Here is a 20,954-nt window from a genome sequence, read left to right as displayed (position 1 = left end):
TCCTTTTGTCCCCCACACTTGACTCACACATGAGCTGGTATTTCCTATGGTAAAATTGATTCTTGGCACAGAATACTCGTCTCTACTTCCTTTCCCCAAATAACCTGAAATTGCTCAGCTAAATACAGTGGCCGAGTCTCACCCAACACTGAGCAGCTGTCGTCGTGCCTCCAGTAGGATGAAGATAGAGACTAGGCTGAAAGTAAGAGCTAACCTCGCAGAGAGGAGAGCTGTCCCCTCGCTCGGCCTCCCCGCGGCCCCCCCTCCACACCATGCACTGAAGTCCTGGGGAGCGCAGCCCCTCCACGGATGGGCCCCCGAGAGCTGTTCATACTCACACCCCGGCTGGAGCCTGGATGGAAAAGCCGCCAGGGCAGGCAAAGGGGAAATGAGTCTGGATGTTACTAATGTCAGGCCCCTAAGGAAGAGACAGGCTGTGAACTCTTAGGTGACGAATGTCAGAGGAGACTATATTTTATTAAAAGGCCCCTGTGGGGAAACAGAAACGAAAGAACAGCATCAACAAAACAGCAAAACCTCAGGTCCCGCCCTGCTGCCCTGGACCTCCCGGAACCCAAGGGCCCGGCCAGCAGACAGCTCGCTGTCTGGTGCCCCGCCCCGGAGCTGCATACATTGGCGAAAGTAAGTTTCTAACATTGTACATCTTTTAAAACTGCCACTGGGAACTAAACAATGGAGTAATTTCGTTCAAAAGCAATATATATCTTTTTCATAAAGGTAAAAGGAATTTTACTTTTGCTACAGAGAAATGCTGCAAGAGAAAAAGCTGCCTGTTACCGTTATAACAAAAAACATAAACAATTCTCCTTATGAAAGCATTCTGCTCTCTAAGAACATCTTGAATGAGAGGCATTACTGCAGGTGAGTGAGCCATGCAGAAATGCAGATTGATTAGGGTTTGTTTTGAAATGTAATTTGTACGGCAAGCTTTTTTGTTCCTTTGATGGCAATGAAACAGATTTATTGGCTACGAGTTGGAAGTGCAATAGATAACAGATAACCAAGGGAGACATTTTAATAAAACACTCAGAAAAGAAGAAACAAAAGCGAATGACTATGCCTGCTTACATTTCAGCTAATAAATAAAAAGTACAGAGGGGCCTTTAACTGAAAACCATCCTGGTGATTGCAGACTGGAAGCTTTATTGGAAATTGGATAGAACACTCTTTTTCTTACTTAAAGCTGTGACATGAGCGCTACACCCCGAAGTGATGTGACACATTTTGCTTTGGGCACATAAACCAACAGGGTAAGTGGCAGGTGGCCGTGAGGGGTCGAGGAGTCCTGACTGTAAGTGCATCTGCTTTGGCTGTTTCTGAAGTTCTGGGCAACCCAGCAATGCAGTGATTTCACCACTCATCCCTTGTGGTAGAAGCACCCACTGGGTGCTTCCAGGGAAATCTCACAGGTGCATCTTTAATAACCAAAGACCTTTGGTCTCAAAGAACTGAAAGGGGAGGGCCCTACGATTGCAGATGGTGGAGAACTTAGCCCATGCTTTCAGTCCAGGTATATTTAGGCTGCTCACCTGACCCAGGGCTTACCCAGGCCCCATCATGCACCCCCAAACTAGTTCTGGTCAGTAGGGCCCAAGACTCACGGAAGAAATTGGCTCTCCCTTTTTTGTTTCAAGGCAGCAAGAAAACCAGAGCTCTCTCTGATTTCAGCATTGCCCTCAATGATGAACTTCCTACTCTGGGAGTCCATTCTTCAAATAGACAGTGGGGAGCCAGGGAGGGAAAATCATTCTAAATACCAATAATGACCACAGGTGCAAACCCAAGATTTCTAGTGGTGGCGTGAGGCCAAATTTGTGTTGCTGTAACTTTCAGGGTAGTTTCTTAGAACCAGCTCCACAGATCTGGAGAACACTAGAGACCCCAAGTCTGATATCATGTAGTTCAGAAACAGGAATTCAGAATGGTGAGTGAAGATACGATTAGGAATCTACATCAATAAAATTGGGTTGTTTTAATACACGAAGGCTTTTAAGGTATACATAATTCATGATGCTCACCAAATATAAAATGCCATCATAAATCCACGTGTGCATTTCAGAGAGACGGGATCATAAAAGCAAGATACATTAAATGAATTGGCATAGTTAGGAGAGTTTGGATCTGTTATTAAATATGGATCCACTCAAATATTCCACCCAATTTCCAGTTCTGTTAATATTTCTATGTTCACTATTTTTAAACTACCCAAATCTTTCAATGAGCACTATTTTTTTAAAGGCTCATGCCATTTTACAGTCCTCATGCCATTTCCCAAAGGGATTACTTTTGTGGAGGGGCTTTCAGAAAGAAACAATTCAAAATTCTGCTACACTTCATAAATTGTCTCTGGGAGGATTATAATAATAAAACCTGAGAAGTTTTTTTTGAGACAGATGTTAAATGAATTTGCATGCCTCAGCAAGATGCATAAAAAGAGGACTTCATGACTTAATTTCTAAAGCATCTAGATTATTATGGCACGCTTCTGGAGATAGGTAATTATTGTCTACATAGGTATGCATGTAGTGTGTCCCATGGGAAAAATAGGTAGGACTGTGCCTTTTCCCCCAGAAACCACAGTTTGCCTTTTTTTCTTTTTTTATAATTAAGATGTATATGTAAGAAAAACTCATTTATTGGTTTTTAATATACAAGGTGTTTTCTTTAAAAGAGCAAGATCCAAGATTGTTTTGTGATTCAAATTTAAAAAATAAACAAAATAATCTTCTGAATCTTCCAGGGCCATGTTTCATGTATTTAATATGTCCCTTAATTTGTTAAAAGATTTTAAGGCTCTAAATAACTCAAGCATATGTAAGCTCTGGTGTACCTGGCCATACACACTGAATAAACCATTTAATGTATTTACACACAGATATGGAGAATATATATATGTGTGTGTATATATGTGCATATATTCTCCGATACTATTCTTAAATGCAATCCTATATTCTTGGATAAAAAGTCAGTGATATAGCTTTCTACTTGCCATGGCTAACAAAGCAAGGTTGAACCTCATCAGCCACTTGCACTCACTGCTTTGCAGGCTGGTCATTAAGTTCGGTTGCTGGCAGGAAAAGGATCTCTTACTACACCCTCCTTAAACTAAAGATTCACTCGTGTTCAGGGTAAGTAGGCACACATTCTTTTATCGAGGTGGTCGGGAGCTACAGATGCAATCACACCGCTCATGGTGATCCAGCTGGATGTCAACGAGAGCCATATGCTTCGCTCTGCCCCTCCTCTTGAAATGGCCAGGCTCAAACTTCAATACCTAGGACAAGAAGTATATTTCCTGTTAGAAAACTCTGAGAGTCAACACAACTAGATATCCCTTATTCTCTTTATGATGACTGGTTCTCAACCTTTTGAGAAGCCAATAGAAGCTATGATTTTTGCTATTATGATGCTCTCATGTAAATATTCTTAAATCATCAGCTTCATGACGTGGAGTGTTCTGCTCATCACAGAGCAGCCTCCTGCATCACCAACCTACAGACCTAGATAAGCTCAGGGGTCCTGGCATATATTGATAGCTTTCTAAGGGCCGGTTTCATGCCAAGTGCTGCTCCAAATACTGTCATAAAGATTCTTTTGAACAAAGCATATGTTATGGATAAATACAATACTGAGCACTTATTACTTTATAGACAGAAAGTGAATAAAGTCATGAACCTAATATGCTGCTGTGGCTAAATGTTTCATTGGGGTAAAATATCTTGCCCTGATGAAGGTGATTAGTGGCCATAATAAAGTGAAATGTGCTTATGTTCTTATATATTTGTTAATACACAACATCTTTTATAAGTCAAAACAGATCAGGCTCCACTATAATCTTTAGACATTAATACCTATCTATCAATATAGCATTTCTTCATAAATATATCCTTTTAAAATTAGTAAGTTGATTGTGATAACATGGATGGAACTAGAGGGTACAATGCTAAGGGAAAATCAGAGAAAGACAAATAACAAATGATCTCACCCATATGTGGAATTTCAGAAGCAAAACAAGAAAGACACAAACCAAGAAACAGACCTTTTTTTAATTTTTAATTTTTTTTTAAGAGACAGACTCTTTAACTACAGACAACACACTGAAGTCATGGGAGGGGGGGAGATAGGTGATGAGGATGAAGGAGTGCACCTGTCATAATGAGCACTGAGTGATGAAGGGAAGTGCTGAGTCACCCGAAATTAATATTATACTGTATGTTAACTTACTGGAACTTAAATAAAAATTTTTTTAAAAACAAAGCTGAAACATGATTCTAGTAAGTTTATGTGGAAGCTAACTTCTCCCCCGCAGTGGCCTTCACTGGAATCACACATTGCTCACTGCAGACACAATTACTTGTAAAATCATGTGCACACGTTCACATAAATGATCTGGTTAGTTTAATTGCTTCTCTGCTTCATGTTCTTAGGTTCCTGTTAGTCTTTACTTTCAATTTTTTGTTCTGTTTTCCTGTCAGACTCTAAACTCCAGTGGGCACTACCATACAATTATGCTGTATTTTGCAGTTTTCAAAGGATTTGCACAGACACATTATTTCTTTTGCCCTCCGGCAAACCCTGTCACATAGCAGATGACATACCCTATGTCCGCTGTCTATATTGGAAGACTGAGTCTCTCCAGGAGGCCCTGTGCCAGGTGTAGGGTCCTCTGGCCCCTTGGACCTGGGCACAGGGTTCCGTCTGCTAGGGTCCTAGCACACTGGGACTGGCGCCTTTTCTGTGTGCCTGTGATTCCCTTTTGTGTCTCGCAGGGGTGTCGGGCAGCACAGGTGAGCAGACTGGGGACCTGATGTGCTTCGGCGGGCACACCGTGGTCCAGGCTGAAGGTAATGTGTGGCAAAATCTTGCCTTAGAATCTGCAGGACTTTCCATGGCATTCCTCTGCTTCTTTACCATGGATTCTCTTCCCAGCAATCTGCTCATCCTCACACAATTATTTGTTTCAAGTCCTGAGCAAACCAGAACCATCTACCAGGAGAGTGGGTTCCGAGTCCTCAGCTCTCTGTACCACCCCTGGTCCAACTCTACTGTGCCATGGGGGCTCCAGGGAGGAGGAGACTAAACCCCTTCATCTGTTCAACCTGCAATCAAGCCATGGAGCCTGGGCTCTGCTACCAGAGTGGAACGTGGAGTCCTACATGGAGCAGAGCTTCAGAACAACATATATGAGTCCACAGTGAGGGGGAGATGAGACCCTATGAGACTTCATGCCTGAGGCACAGAGGCTGAAAGTATTGGTGAAGCTGGTCTGAACGATATGTGTGATGGCTGATGACATAGCTCCCTATTCCTCCTGCCATTGGATTACACTCAGTGTGTCCCATATAATTTCACACCATTTATCATGTGTGATAATCCATCCATATAATCCATATAATCCATCACCCTCTGTCTGCTGGATTATAAACGCTTGGAGGGCAAGGATAGCAGAAACTATTACCAACATTATTGAGTTCTTACTAGATGCCACACGCTGTCTTGAGTGACTTTGCAAATACTAAATTATTTGGATCTCACTGCAAAACTGTTAGGTTCATTTCTAATTTTTCATAGATAAGGGAATAGAGATTAGTTACTTGCCCAAAATTACAGAGCTGGTGATTGGTGCACCAGAATTTGACTCCATGTGGGTTAGCTCACCTGTGAAACAGGGACTTTGGTTTGCATGGCTCAGTAGCACGTTGAGAACCTAGTAGCTGCTAAAGAAACACACCTGGGTGGGCGGGGCACCAACCAGAAGCCTTTGCTCCTGTGCTCTCCTTTTTACCTCCCCCCTGCATCTGCATCTTCTCTCCCACCTCTAGCAAACAGCTGGCACACCAACAACCCAGGAAATAGAGCAGAGGCCAAAGAATGTGCCCCATGCTTTGCACCACTTCTAATGCTTTCACAATTTTGGAAGAAGATTTAAAGTATCAAGAGCAGAATTACAGTGACGTTTGCTTTCTGTTTATGGCTCCCATGCTTTCTCCTGCTGGGAACTACAGAAAAGAAAGCAAAAAAAAAAAAAAAAAAAAAAAAAAAAAGATGTTGCTTCTTCATTTAAAAAAAAAAAAAAGATGTAGCTTCTCCATTAAAAAAAAAAAAAGTAAAAACCCAACAACAACGGTTGAAGAATGTGTTACATGTTGGGATATTGAACACCCTGTCACGATGGGTAAGCAAGTCCAGCTAGGCTGTATTTGGTCAGATTGCCGTGGAAGGCATTGGGCATTTGAGTCCCACAGCATCACGGAGAATTTCTCCAATATGAATTTGGAATTAGTCACTATTGTTCAAGGCTTCACACAATCCAGATGTCTGCAGATGTGCAGGAGGAGCATCTGATAAGTTAAGGCCGTGACAATAGCCTCATGGGCTGTGATGACTGGCACCACATCATCAGGGCTCTGTCAATTTGCTTTCTCACTGGATGGCAAACAAAAGTGTGTGCTGCGGGATGAGTGCAGAGCCCTGGCAGTTTTTCTAACTGGTCTCCCGAATGTGTGGGGATTTTCCCTAAGTTTTATATTAAGCAATGTAGGCACTGTATATATGTGTTTTGCTGATAAGAAGAGAAAAATGAATTGGCTGACACTTTCTCAGACAAGACAGGAAAGCACTGTTTGAACAAAGTGGAAATTGGACTGTTTCCTGGCTGATCACAGCACTGATGTTCAAAGCTTTCATACCATGTAACAGTCTTCAATTCAGGTACACAGCATTGAAAGGAGGAAGAAAGCAAAGCTGACTTGAGAGAGCATGGAAAGTTAAAAGAGAAATGAAAAGCCTTTATCTGTGAAGGCAAACTGGCTGGTTATAGGTTATCTGGTCACTACTAAATGGAAGGAACCATTGAATTAATTACAGCTGTTGAAGGATACTTAGGAATAGGAGCGTCCCCAAATGCTTTCCTAGTTTCCGAGCTGTGGTTCACAGCTGCAAGCATGCCCTGAACTAAGAATCCACCTAGGAGCAGCCAGCCATTTCTCATCACCTGTGGGTGGAAATGGACATCCTGACCCCTCTCCACGATCTGGAGAGCCACATGAAGCCAGGCAAAGTTTACTCTTACTAACCGGAGAATGAGAGAGACAATTGGTGGCTTTCACAACGCTACACAAAGTCAAAGATGTTCAGTTTGCAAATTGCCACATCATGAAAGATATTTCACCTCGGTTACTTGCCTTGTTGCCAATAAACCACCAAATGAATCATGGCCATAAAGCTATTACACTAATAAAACAATACTTGGCAAAAAAGCTATCTGCTGAGTTGGGTTCTTCTTTATTGGGAGTATATATATATATATATATATATGTATATATATATATATACATATATATATAAAAGGTTGTTAAGGCCTTGTAATAGTTCTCAAATTAATGGCTGACATAGAAACATAAACATATTTCAGGACAAATGCACTGTATAAGCAGGAATCCTTAAGACTTTTAGATCCTACCCAACTTCTAAGGCAGGTGGTGTTCCATATACAGATGGTTTCTGATCTTAAAAAAAAAAAAGCTTCATATTTTTGCTTCCATCCTGTGCTTTTCCATGCTTCTAGACTTTATGAAAAATGTGCAGAGACTTGAGATTTTTAAGGGCTGGTAGTCCATTTTTCTGAAATGGACAAATATCTGGAGAAGGGATAACATTATTTTCTGCCTGGGTAATGGACAAAGCTGCCAGCAGTGGTCCCAGCAGACGTGGGGCACCATAGCAGAAGGACTCACTCCACGTCTTAAGATAAATACTTGTAAGAAAGACACCGCTGACAGAGTTTAGCGACGACTCCTGGCAAAGGAAGTCTGCCGGTGATTGAAGGCTGGGATTAGAGTCTGGGTAAATAGACTCACAAATACTCAAAGAGCAACCTCACTATCTGTAGACAACTTTTCTGTGAGCACCCTGGGGGTTACTGTGGGGTGAATGCTACAGTCCAACCTTTATTTTTTATTTAAATTTTTTTAAAGATTTTATTTATTCATTAGAGACACAGGGAGAGAGGCAGAAACATAGGCAGAGGGAGAAGCAGGCTCCATGCAGGGAGCGCAGTGCAGGTCTCGATCCCAGGATCCTGGGATCATGCCCTGAGCCAAAGGCAGATGGTCAACCACTGAGCCACCCAGGCATCCTACAGTCCAGCCTTTAAAGAACTAAGCAGTTACCCAATTTTCACAGCACCTTCCGGGGTTGTTAACTGTGTGTTCAGCCTCCCGCTGCAAAGAACGTAATGGAAGGCTCAGCAGGCTCTGAAGTCAGAGCATGGAATTAGCCCAGAGGATTGTTCACGTCACAGATGGTCTTGTCCACCTGAGGGGTAGCACACCCCGAGGCAGCTTTGCAAAAACGATGTAGGAAGCTCGGCCTAGAAAGGAAGGAATGTGCACATTTTGTTCTTAAATGCAGAGTCCATTCCCTCTGTGAGTCATCGGGGCTGTGAGGGAGCCGGAGCAGGGACAGCCAGACCTCCTCTCAGAGGAGTCCACCCACATCTGTTGTGAACTTTCCAGTCTTGAGATCCTTGCGATTATCCAGCATCCGCATGAAGTGAGTGTTGTGTTATTACTGATGAGCGAGTGAACTCTTCTAGCAACATTAACTGTTCATTCTCTTCCACTGACTTAGCACTTTTGCCACCAGTTTGCTTGTGTTCCTTACAGAGTTTCAGGAAGGTGGGATGTGGGATAGGATAGCTGACCAGTCATGGATGCCATATCATTTCAGGCCCGTCTGGGAACCCGAAATCGTGGGGTATGGTGGGGATGCAGTGAGGAGTCCCCAGACCCAGCAGGTTGGACGGGGCCTTGGCTGCCTCCCAAGTGGCAAAGCTGGAACCACACACCACGTCTTCCTTTCCAGTCATGCAATGTTTTCTTCTATTGCCCTGTCCCTTAGGAAAGCAGGAAGAGCCCATGGGAGTGTGGTCTCAAGTCTCACCCAAAGAGAGAGAAAGAGGAGGCAACAGGGAGACTCTACACTAGCTCTAGAAATGTGATTTCTAGAACAAGAAATATTATTGACTTTCGTTATGGTGGGCTGTCATCATAACCCCAAATCTCACTGCTTTTGCCGGAAAGTAGAAACTTCTTAGAAAAAAAAATTCTGTCTCCTTCATCTCAATTTCCAATTTTAGCTAAATTTGTTTCTATGGCAGATGCTTAAAACATGTACAAAACTAAAAGTACTATTCTTTAATCTCAAGTCTGAAGCTCAACAGTTTAAAACCTCTAATTAATCTTTTTGTTCATATATAAATATCTGTTTACATTTCCTAACTCTTAAACTATAATAGGAAACAAATTTATAATATAAAATTCTAAAGCGAAATAAAAATAATCCTCTAAAGTCATTTTTCCCCCATTTTGTCCAGAGACCAGGAATGACTGTGCCAGAAATAGAGATAGGTCCAGACTGTGCTCTTCAGTATGGGAGCTGCTAGCTGTGTGTAGCTATTTACATCTAAATTAGTTAAAATCATATAAAATTAAAAGTCCGGTTTCCTGTTCTATACATGTCAAGTGGCCCATAATCACGCATTGCTGTGACTACCATACTGGATGCTGCCGAGAGGAACATTTCCATTACTGCAGAAAGTTCTACTCAACAGGAGAGGGGATTGTAAGCAGCATCGCCACAGAATCACAAGAGGAAGGAGAGAAATGAACTTCAATCTTTCTTTCTGCTGCTTCCTGAGTTTTCGGCTGTTGCCTGAGTGGACATGGACAGGGGACCAGAGGAAAAACATTTCAGTATTAATTTACAAGGTCACCATATTTCTAGGGAAGATTCTGTTCCTCTGTGGTGCACTATCAAGGAAGGACGAGAACTGAAATAACTGCATCCTTTAATTGTCTACACAGTATGTTTTCTGGAACCTTCCTTTTGAAAGATCACTACCCCAAGTATCTTTTGTATCCTATATATTCCAAGAGGCACAAACAGGAAAACACCTTAACAGGATGCCTACTAACTTTGGAGAACAGAAAACCATACAGAAGGTAACTGTATCGCACCGTGAAAAACGCTCACCCCCTACGGGAGCATTTATATAAACTTCATTAAGAGCTTTATAATTTTTCAAGTTTTATGCCTTAAACGTGGAGCAGAAATACCCACGCAGAGTCACGCAGGCCCGCTTATGTGTCAAATTCCAGTTACCCTCCTAAGGGTGCTCATGCCCCATGGAAACTCATTTCACATCTCATCAGTTACAACCAGAAGCTAGGGAAACAGGTTTCTCATTTCTCTGGGGTAAGAACACAGACACAGAATAGAACAAAGAATGAGGATTCTTCCCCTAATGAGCCTCACTCAAGCAACCCCTGCTTCTGGAAATGGAACAAGCCTTCTACTCATCTTCACGGGGCACTCAACAGAGTGATCACGGTGACAGGTTGCAAGGTGTTTCAGGAGTCGCAGGGCAACAAGCCAGGCATGTTTGTTCCAGGTGCGTGGTGGCTGAGGGTGATTGATGCTGTTTCGTCCCTTCGTCCAGAGTGTGGCAGAGTGATTTTGTGTAGAGCTCTGCAGACCCAGAAGTAAAAATACTACGAGGCAATGTTTCAAAGAGATGCTTCAGAGAGCAGCTTCAAAAAGATGCTGACATCTTAGACCTGCTCCTGTGATGACCTGAGATCAAGGACTTGCCTTTCTAGACACTAATTGTGAACAGAAATGACAGGTAACTGCCCAGGTGTACAGAGAGAAGAAAGAACTAAGAAAAGGGCCCTTCAGAATTCTGTAGAGTTAACTGTCTAGGAGGTGAGGGGATTTTAAGGGCTGGCGTATATGTTTAGTTTGACCATTTCCGCAATAAACAATTTAAATGATGAAGCTGTAACTTGTATCTGAGCAGAGTCCAGAGGAAAATCGAGTGCTCTACACATAGATCAACGGGCTGCACTCGAATGTGTTTTCTCAATGTCACGCCTACGTAGAGATCTTGTCACTTGCCAGATTATTTTAACTTGACCCTGATGAATGCATTCTGCATTGATCCTCGGAGATGACTAAACGTTACAAAATCCAGTTCTTAGATGCAAAGGACAACATCCAATCTAGAGGTAATCAGGTCAAACAAAAATACAACACAATGAACACAGACTATAGCATTCTCTGGACATGAGAACATGTTTTTCCCTTGAAAATGGCAGGGCGGAGTAAGAAATTGTTAGGACTAAGAAAATAAGTTCTACGTAGGTTCAAAATAATGCATTTCCCCTGTGTAAGGTAAGCACGGTCATGGTGGCATGTAATTTCCTGCACTTCTCGAGTTGAAAATACCAGTTATAACATGCATTTTCATTTAGCTCCCAAAGTCACCTCCTTAAACTTGTTAGTATTGTTTTATTGTTTTCAGGATTAAAAAAAAACCCCAGCTTTACAAAGCTGAAGGTTTTATTTGGGGAGCACTCTCTATTCCTTTGTTTGGTGGATACAGAGGAAAAGCAACTCAAACAATAATTGCTAACGATAATGTCTGCTTCATTGTTTACATTATGTAAACAATTGAGCATTATGTCTGCTTCATTGTTTACATTATGCTCTTGAACACATTTCCATATGATGTTTCACATCTTACAAAATGCAGTCCATATGCACTATTTTATTCCGTCCCCAGAACCACTGCATACATGATTATCTGCTATAATTTCTTAGTCCCATTTCACATACGTGAAAACTGAGTCTCTAAATTTTGCACCTCCATAGGTTCCCATGATTGGGAAGTAACAGAGCTGCTGCCAATAAAGTGCTATGTGTTTAAAAGGGAAAAAGCACAGTGTTACTCGTGATAAGAACATGGAGTCCTGGTCTCTGAACAACTCTGCCCTCCTTAGGTAACTGTTCCTCTTTTATCTTCATAATTATGTTTGCTTATTTTTGCATACTTTCTAAGCTGATTCCCCAGGTGGCACTCAGCAGTATTTAGGAAAAACTGGCATTTTTAGAAGAAAAATATTATCATATTTAGAGAATTAAAAAGTCTCTATATATGCCTTCTGTCAATTTACATTTTGCAGTCTTCATTTCTGCTTAATATCTTCATGACTTGACTGAATTCAAGTTTGGCCTTTAGAATTTGGTGAGAGGAACCTAGATTTTGGAGTGACAGCCATTATGAATTCCATCACATTCCTACCAAGAGGCGATGTAAACACTGAAGCACTGCATTGTACATCTGATTATGTAATCTAACAGGGATATTATTGTCCTACAGATCAGAAAGAAGAGTCCATTCTTCAGGAAGGACTTAGCCCCTCTAGGGCATTTGGCTTGGCAAGTTTAGCTCATGTGTAATTTCATCTCCCAATTATCTATCTGGCCGGGGGCCTTTGTGTAGTGAACAACCTGGACAACTGTATGTAATGGGCTGGTCATCCAGCACCCTACAGATGACATAACATTTGCAGCTGAGGAGGACATACCTCATGATATTTTTTTACAGTTTTCCCCGAAGTGCAGGTACAGGATTTCCAGTTGATGGTTCCACAGCCACAGTTACCTCCACAGCGCTGCACGAGGAGGCAACGGGGAAAGAAGACCACATGGGTCAGCTTCAGCTCCTCTCTTAGGTTGACGGAGTAATTCCTAGGAGTGCAGCTATAGCGCTTGACATCATCATTGAGCCGGTCCAGGTCCACTGTAAGAAACACACAGGTGTGACAGCACAGGACCCTGAGCAAAGCATCCCGGCAGGTGTCTTGGGGATGGGGTGGGAAGATGCTGCAAGGATGATCTTACTTCAGGGATGGAACCTACCCTTGGGATAGCAATTATTAACCTAACATGGAAGGTGGAAAATCTGACTCACTTTGGATCTCATCTGCCCTTCAAAAGAAATAATAATAAATTACATAATCAGCAACAACAAAGAAAAAACAAAACACTCTACAAAACTTGGCTAAATCTTTATCTTGGTTCAAATTTCCTTCTATTCTTTTTTAATGTAAAAAAAGAATTCTGAGGAAAGAAAATGAAATGTTCAGCAATTTTAAATAACTGCATTTATCTTAAAAAAATAAATCTCCCCTTGATTCTAAATAAAACCTAAGCTCTAAACCAATATTTAAATATCATTTGAATTATATCAGGGACACATTAGGGACAACAGGTCTATTATGGTTAGCTGGTAATGAAATTTTACAGAGAAGTGTAGAGAAGAAAAAGGTTTTAGCTTCATTTTAACTCTAAGGTCAACCAAAACATTAAGAAAATGGTATTTTGGGGCAGTGCACATGATGCAACTTTGTGCACTGCGTCCTAGGTGGCAGTAGGTGTAATGGTTAAGGGCTGGGTTCTGCAGCAAAGCCATAGCTGCCTGCACATCATGGGCCTGCCTCCTGTGTCACCCGACTGCTTCCTCACCTATAAAATGTGAACAGTAGAACTTTATCTACTTCTCAACAATAACTGAAGGATTGAATCTAGTGTGCCTGGCACTCAACTAATGCTGATGATTATTATTCATCTTGATTCATTTTGATTTTTCCTCCATATTTCCCTTTAATGTCAAATGGTCAAAAGCCAACAAAAATTTTTTAAAAATAAAAATTCAGGCCTTTCTCCTTTATTTCTCTCTTTTGGTCATTACTCCAAGTCAGTGATTGTCAAGGGGGGATGGCTATGGGGACTTCTGTGAATTAAGAGCATCACCTAAATTTTCAAATTTTAGTCACAAACATTTACTTGAATTAAATTTATATTCTTGTATTTACATAAGTTACATTTAATGTTCTCAAAAAGCCAATCCTCCATGCACTTGGCACCTGAACCCTCTGGCTGGTGGGCACGGCCATGGCTACATTCTCAAGAGGATGCACAGGTGCCACACCAAGTCCTAGAGTGTGTCCCTTGTTACCTGCCTGGCGAGCTTGGAGGAATCCCACATCCCCAGGCTTACTCTGGACTCTAGCCCCCATAAGCTGGGGGTTTTGGTCTTAAACCAAAACCGTTTGAGGAGCAGTGAGAGTGCTCTTTTGGGGTAGAGGCCAGAGACTAAGGATGCTGTCACAAGAATGCATGAGAGGGATACCAAAAGCAAAGAAGCCACAAGTGGATGAAGAGCCCCCTTAACACCATGAAGTTAGTGGGAAGTCTGGCCATGTGGCTGGTGACCCCTTGAATAAGGAATTAGTGGCAATTGTACTGATGCCCTGCCCTGAGAGCATTTCCATATGCGCAAATAGGCTCTGATTCTCAAGGGCAAGGATTTTTTCCCCCAAATGCTATATGCTGAGCTTGCGACACTAGGGCTGTGGAGGGGGAATAAATGCTGAATAATTTCTGTGCATGATTTATTGCTGTTTTTTTCTTCCTTTGTAAAGACATGTCCTAAGTTTAGCTATAATCAATCCAGATGTAAATTGAATGAACTGTGTCTTGGGAAAGGAACCATTTTATTGCTGCTAAAGCCCTGGAAATAACTGCAAGCAAAGCAGGAAGGGTTACATAAATGGATTAGGAAGTGCAACAATCATCCATTACAAGTGTCACCTTGAGGTGCATGGTGATGCTGGCCGTGCATTCTGCGCTGCGGACAGGCTGAGGCAGGGGGCTGGGTCTGCTGTGCGTGGTAATAGGTGTCTGTCCGGCCTAGCGCAGAGGAATCAGGAGGCGCTATTAGCAAGGAGAGCTGGTGGGGTGCAGGAAGGCAGAGAGGGCTGGCAGGAGGCATGGTGCTGGGGTCTCTAGTTCAGTACCCCGCTGGGCACCTCCTTCCTGTCACCGCACTTCACGGTTCCCCACCCTTCCAGGGTGACCGGTAAGCAGGAAACAAGGATCTGGGGCTCTTCCCCCTCTTGCTACTATGTCTGGCACATCTGGCAGTGTGGGGGCAAGACAAGTACCCACAAGCCTAAGGAAGATGATGCAGCTCCCTGGTGCTGACCTGGGCCCAGGGCGGCCAGCAGCACAGCCTTACCTCCAGGAAGCCCCCCAGCCAGGTTCCCTGCCACATGCCTTTCCTTGGCATTAGCTACACCCGAGGGTGTGCTCAGCAATCCAGGAAAACCCACATGCTCCTCACTCGTCTGCACCAAGGCTCTTCACCCTTCAACTGTTTCACCCACCAGCACCAGTCACTTCCATTCCCCAACCACCAGGAGGACAACACGATGGTGCCAGTTACATGCATCAGTTCGCTGATAGAACAGAGTGCAGTGGCCCAAGGGGGCCGCCCTGCTTCCTGGGGGGTTGAAACCACTGAGGCACGTGATTCAGAATAAACCTCAAAGCTTTCTCTGAGTGGATGCGAGTAAAGGGGAGGGGGATTGCAGGTATTCTGAGGGCACATGGATTCCTAGTCAGGAGGCTGGTGAGGCTCCAGCAGAGCAGGGGCCGGGCAGGGGGCTGGTGGCCAGTAGGCTCCAGGCACCTCTGGGGGGGGGGTCCCTGAGAGGGCTTCCCAGGGAGGGGGCTGCACCTTCCATGCCGGTGGCAGTCTCCACAGAGGAACACAACAGCACAGCTAGGCTGTCCCAGACTGGATTCAAAGGCCTGCATATGTCATCAGTTTTCCCTTATTTCACCCCAGTGTACATACGTTGTAATCCCTCTCTTGCTGTCCTTTTGATTTTGAGTCTTGTCCTTTCATGGATCTTCGAAATCAGTTTGGTCTTTGGGGCTGTGCACTGACAGTCTGTCCTCAAGGGTGTTCCCTGGACCCACTGTCCAGGGTGGGGCCCTGCACGAGGCAGCTGGAGGCCCTCTTCCTGCACCCCTGCTCAGAGAGCAGGCCACTTGCAGAAGTTTCTCGTGCTGTGCTGAGTCCTGTGGTCTGAGCACCAGGTGGGGACGAGTCAGGCAGCATCCTGTCTGCAACCCGCTGAGGCTCAGGTTGGGGAGTACCTAGAGTCAGCCCAGTTTGGTCCCAGCCACCAGCCAGCCCGAAGGCTCCGAGAAAAGTGAGAAGCTCTTCTCATCCTCACCTGCAAGAACCAGCACCCAGTGCTGTGAGTTCCATACCATCACCGCTCTCCCTCTCATCTGGCAGGAAACTGAGCCTTTGGGAGATAAAGAAGAACCCTTGTCCACAGCCACACATGCTGTCAACGGTGGACCCCGAATCCAGGCTTTCTCATGCAACTGTGCTTACAGTCGTGGTCTGGAGGTCTGGAGGTCTGGAGGGAGGTGCAAAGAGCAGCTTCCAGGAGCCATGCTGGAGCTGCCACCAGGGGACCACTCACTGCCCATGGACTAGGCTTCCCCGGTGTGTGACAGACCCCAACCTGTCACCTTCAACATATTGCTGATGGCCTACACCCCAGCATGTGCTCTGGGGCATGCACACTCATTTGTCAGGTTCTGCCGGGAAAGCACAGCAGGTTCTGGCGAACCACTTAGAGCCTACGTCCATCCTTGGCATTGAAAAACTGGATGAGTTTCATCTTTTTCCCTGATCTGAGGGCGCTCCTGTCTTTGCATGACCTTCGTTTTGCCCTTATTTCTTCTCAGACACCTTCTTGCCCTCACCTGCCTGTGGTCTTGACTCAGGAAAACCAGTTGGAAGCCACACAAAGAGCTGAATGGCTCGATTACAAAACTTCGTCTTCAGAGGGAACCAGTGCTAGACTCAGAGAGGTTCTTTGTAGAGGCAGATGAAGTCCAGGCACACCTTGTTTTTGTGTCTTGCTTTACCGTGCTTTGCAGATATTTTAGATACTGCATGTTTTCACAGATTGGAGGTTTGCGGCAACCCTGAGGTGTACAAGTCTGCTGGTGACTTGTTTTTTGGCAGCATTTGTTCACTTTGTCGCATTTTAATAAATTTCACAATATTTCAAACTTTTTCATTATTATTATGCTCTTATAGCAATCCGTGATCAGTGATTATGACTCACTGAAAGTTCAGGTGATGTGTTAAGTATTTTTTAGTATTAGAGTATTTTTAAATTAAGCTACATTTTTTTTAAAGATGTAATGCTATTGCACGCTTGACAGTACAGCATAGCGTAAACATCACTTTTATATACACCAAGAAACCGAAATATTCATTTGCCTGGCTCTATAGCGATATTTGCTTTATTGCTATGGAATAATGGGCCTGGAACTGAACCTGCAGTATCTCCAATGTTTGCCTCCGTTATGTCTCAGGTGCTTGGCAAGCATGGCGTGGGTGGTGATCAGCTCATGATTAAAATCTAAGTCTTTTGTAAGTTGATTATGTCTAGTTTTCTGTGAACATAAAAATTCATTGTGAAACAAAATAATGTCCTCCCTTTGACTGTAGGAAAGAACTTTTATCCCCCCTCCCCATGCATGTTTAATTCATGGCTTGTTTTGCTTAAACAGGAGGACAACTCCCATGGGTCAGTGTCTGGGTGTCAAGTTTATTGGCCAGGTTGTACCGTGCTGGTCTTTGAGCAATCTTTCTGTTGCTATGTGTGTCGCTAGCTTTATCTTCATTTCCCTGAGTCCACTGGTGTCTCCAATTAAACTTCCACAAGTTCCTAGAAAGAGCCAGGAATAATTTTCTAACCAGACCAAGCCTTTACCCTTTATAGTGCTAAAAATCCTTATTAACTCTTCCAGCAGACACACACCAGTTGCATATATACATACATATATACAACACATATAATACATATAATATATATATGTATTAGTGCATGTTTACTTGAAATAGGGCCATATGTATATATATATTTTTAATTTTTAGTACCATGGTTCTATCATTCTATTTCATTTTCTCTAGCACTCAGTCTACTATGTCATTTTAATCTTCCAGAGCTCAAGTCAAAAGCTAGATTCAGTCTACATCTCCTTTGACCCTTCTGCTATATACTCGCCACACATCCTCTGCCTTCTGTTATAGCACTTACTTCTCGGGCCTTGCTTTGTCATTTTATTTAGGTGTTTCTCTCCCATTAAAATATAAGGATCTTGGAAGCAGAGAGTTAATCATCTTTTCACCCCTCCTCTAGTGCCCTGCCCATAGTGGAGAGCCCAAATGTAGGTCATTTAAGTCCTGCTCTCCTAAAACCATTTGGTTTCAGCAAGGTACAGCTGAAAGAAATACGGCATCTCTGTAGCCTGAGCACATGCGCCATTTAGGATATATGAAATAACTAAGTCCAATAAAGAACAATTAAGTCTCTTTGGTACCTCCAGACAGGTGTTTCTAATTCTCTCTAAATCTGTTCTGACTTTGAATGGATACCCATAAACTTAAAGTCAAGATCAGAAAACGTTTACAGCATTTATAGCCTTACTCATCAATCCAGATTTCCTTTGCAAGGATTTGGTATACAATGACTATCTGAAGGACTAAACTCCTAATGGTATAGGTCAAGACTGAGACACCAGCCTTCTAGAACCAGCTCCATCAAGGATGCACGGTGATGCCTGAAGATAATTGGTACCAAGATCCACACAATCTAGAAGCAGTGCCATGGGGAGAGGATAGCACCAAGAAGGCTTGTGCTCTGATGCATGCCCCAACGAGCTCAGAAATACATCCCTTGTCCAATGGGGAAAAAGTGCCACAATCTGTTATGTAAAGCACTAAGAATGTGACTTGGATTTTACAACACTAAATTTACGAGGCTTTGAGTCAGGGTGGGAGGTTAGGGGGATATATGAATACTTGTAGTATTTTACACCAAGTAACTAGGGTTTCTCAGCTTTTTTCAAGGTTCATAAATTCCCCAGGAGGAGTCTATTCATCTTTATGGACATTACAACCTTATTGCGGTTTTCAGATGCCCTCTTCTATGAATCAGCACATAATTATGAAAACTGTTTCCATTCCTCAACCCCAATTTGGAGGTGCAAATCATTGTAGAGAACAATTATTTTATAACCTTTAATGAGAAAATACCAGGATACTTTAAACTTAAAATCATGAATTCTCATAATTCCATTTGCTGGTTTAATTTCTAAAGAATGGACATACTTACCACTTGCATTTATAGCGATTAACCTAAGTCACCAGGTTCCCAATGAGATAGCACCTAATTTTCGGGGTTTAAAAACATTGCCAAGATGTTGTTGTGTGAGATGTTGTCATAAGTGCAACTCTCATTGTTTTCTGGTAATAAATTCTAATTGCAGACACGACCATCCTTGTCTGATAGGTGTGGGACCTGAGGGCAAAGGAGCCAAGTGAGCTGTCCAAAGTCACTGGACGCATAGCAGGTGTTTGACAAACACATGCCACAAAATGAGTCCATGCATGGCCATCTGCGGGGTGCTGAGTTAGGCATGAAAGCAGCTGGCATCATCATGAGGCAATGCTCCGAACTCTAAGAACTGTGACCTGGTGGATGTGTGAAATAGGTCTACAAAATGAACAATAGGAAAACAAGCTAGGAGGTGAATACGAATCAAGAAGATCTTTAAACATCTTACTCCAACATATGGAGTCTGGGTCTCTGAGCTTGAAACACCACTGAGGTTCCCCCAGCAGGCCTGTGCAGGGAACAAACCCAGATTTATGGCATGGCTCTCTCTTCTGCAGCTGTCCCTGGATGCTTCTGATTTTCTTTTAGTATATAAGTGGGAGTAACAGTACTCCCCTGCCAAGAAATGTATTAAGATTAAATGAGTTAAGGGGCACCTGGGTGGTGCAGTTGGTTAAGCATCCGACTTTGTTCTGGCTCAGGTCATAATCTCAGAGTCGTGGGATCAAGCCCCAGGTCAGGCTCAGTGCTCAGTGGGGTGTTTGCTTGAGATTCTCTTTCTCTTACCCTCAGCCCCTCCTGCTACTCACATGCATGCATCTCTCTCTCTCAAATAAAAAAAATCTTAAAAAAAAAAAAGATTGAGTTAACAGTGTTTGAAGCACAGAACCAAATCCTAGTTCTCAGTAGACTGAAGTGAGTAAAACTGATCAACAAGTACGGTTTAAGCACAGAATGACCCAAACAGCCAGGATGCCGCACGTGGGGGATCAACAAGGAAAGGAACTTCATGCCCCTCATGATCTTAATGTCAGAAGGCATGATCTTGCGTGTTCAGTTTAATTGCCTGGGACTTAGCACAGTCTTTACAAATTAAGACTCAATGAGCTGGTTTTCCCAGCACCGGCAGTTTTGAAAGGAGCGTGTGCTCTAGGAAGGGGGTACTTTCTCCCTAAGTCCATAGGTGCACAGAGCAAAAGGATGTCTCAGGTCTGTGGGCGGGGGGGAATGCTTCACAGAAAATGTGGGCAAGGGAACTACGATGCCAAGACATTCATCATGAGCCAAAGTAACTGCTGTGAGAAAGGCACACAGACCCAGCCAGACGTGGGAAGTTGCCATGAGGTGGTGTCTTCCAATCCATGTGCCTTGATGGGGGAGTGACTGGTGATGAAACATGTAGTGTGCGCCCACACAGACACATGCAATGTGATCAACAACAGTGTGGCTTTTGTTAGTGCTCCCTGGCAAACTGAATCGGGAGTCTGGATACTTAACAGCTCCTATGTGTCATAAACAGTGGCTACCATCAAAAAAAAAAAAAAGTGCTTTTCAAAGGAAACATCCAATGAGCAAAACGGTGCCAGAAAAGTTTTGGGTAAACAGTATCATAGAGAAGTTTAGTACTTGCCGATTATTTTGTAAACTTTTAATGAGTGTCTTGATTTTACAGATACTTAAATTTGACAATATTTGGATCCTCTGTAGGAGGCTCTCCAGATTAGTGATGATTATCTTACAGCCCTACAGGAAAGAAAGCACAAGAGTTCACAGAAATATCTCAGTTCTGTGAGTTTTACTAATAGTATAGCTATCATTGACTGACAGCCAACTCGGTGCTCCTCTGCTCTTACTAATCCTAACACAACTCCGCAAAGGGGTTACAATTAGAGCCATTTTGCAGAGTGCAGAGCACAGAGGCTCCAGGTCTATACGTGACTCCCCTGAGGCCACCACTCTTTGGATATGAGTTAGAATTTTATCCCAAGTTTACTTGATGACAAAGCCCATGCTCTTCCCACTACAGCA

At 43.2% G+C, this 20,954-nt stretch overlaps 1 protein-coding gene across 3 annotated transcripts in view; it reads right to left on the bottom strand.

Annotated features, from left to right (window-relative positions):
* Positions 1-444: 444 nt before the first annotated feature.
* The window catches only part of PDGFD (platelet derived growth factor D), a 224,167-nt gene continuing 203,657 nt past the window's right edge, over positions 445-20,954 (bottom strand). For all 3 annotated transcript variants that reach the window (XM_041770305.1, XM_041770304.1, XM_041770306.1), the window contains exons 6-7: positions 12,453-12,667; positions 445-3,295 (exon numbers count right to left, since the gene is read on the bottom strand). In XM_041770305.1, coding sequence (XP_041626239.1) covers positions 3,170-3,295; positions 12,453-12,667 — 341 coding nt within the window. In that variant the 3' untranslated portion in view covers positions 445-3,169. The remainder of the gene's footprint in view (positions 3,296-12,452; positions 12,668-20,954) is intronic.

The sequence above is a fragment of the Vulpes lagopus genome, chromosome 10 (assembly GCF_018345385.1).
Source record: "Vulpes lagopus strain Blue_001 chromosome 10, ASM1834538v1, whole genome shotgun sequence".
Taxonomy (NCBI): domain Eukaryota; kingdom Metazoa; phylum Chordata; class Mammalia; order Carnivora; family Canidae; genus Vulpes; species Vulpes lagopus.
This window is presented reverse-complemented; position numbering and strand designations above follow the sequence as displayed.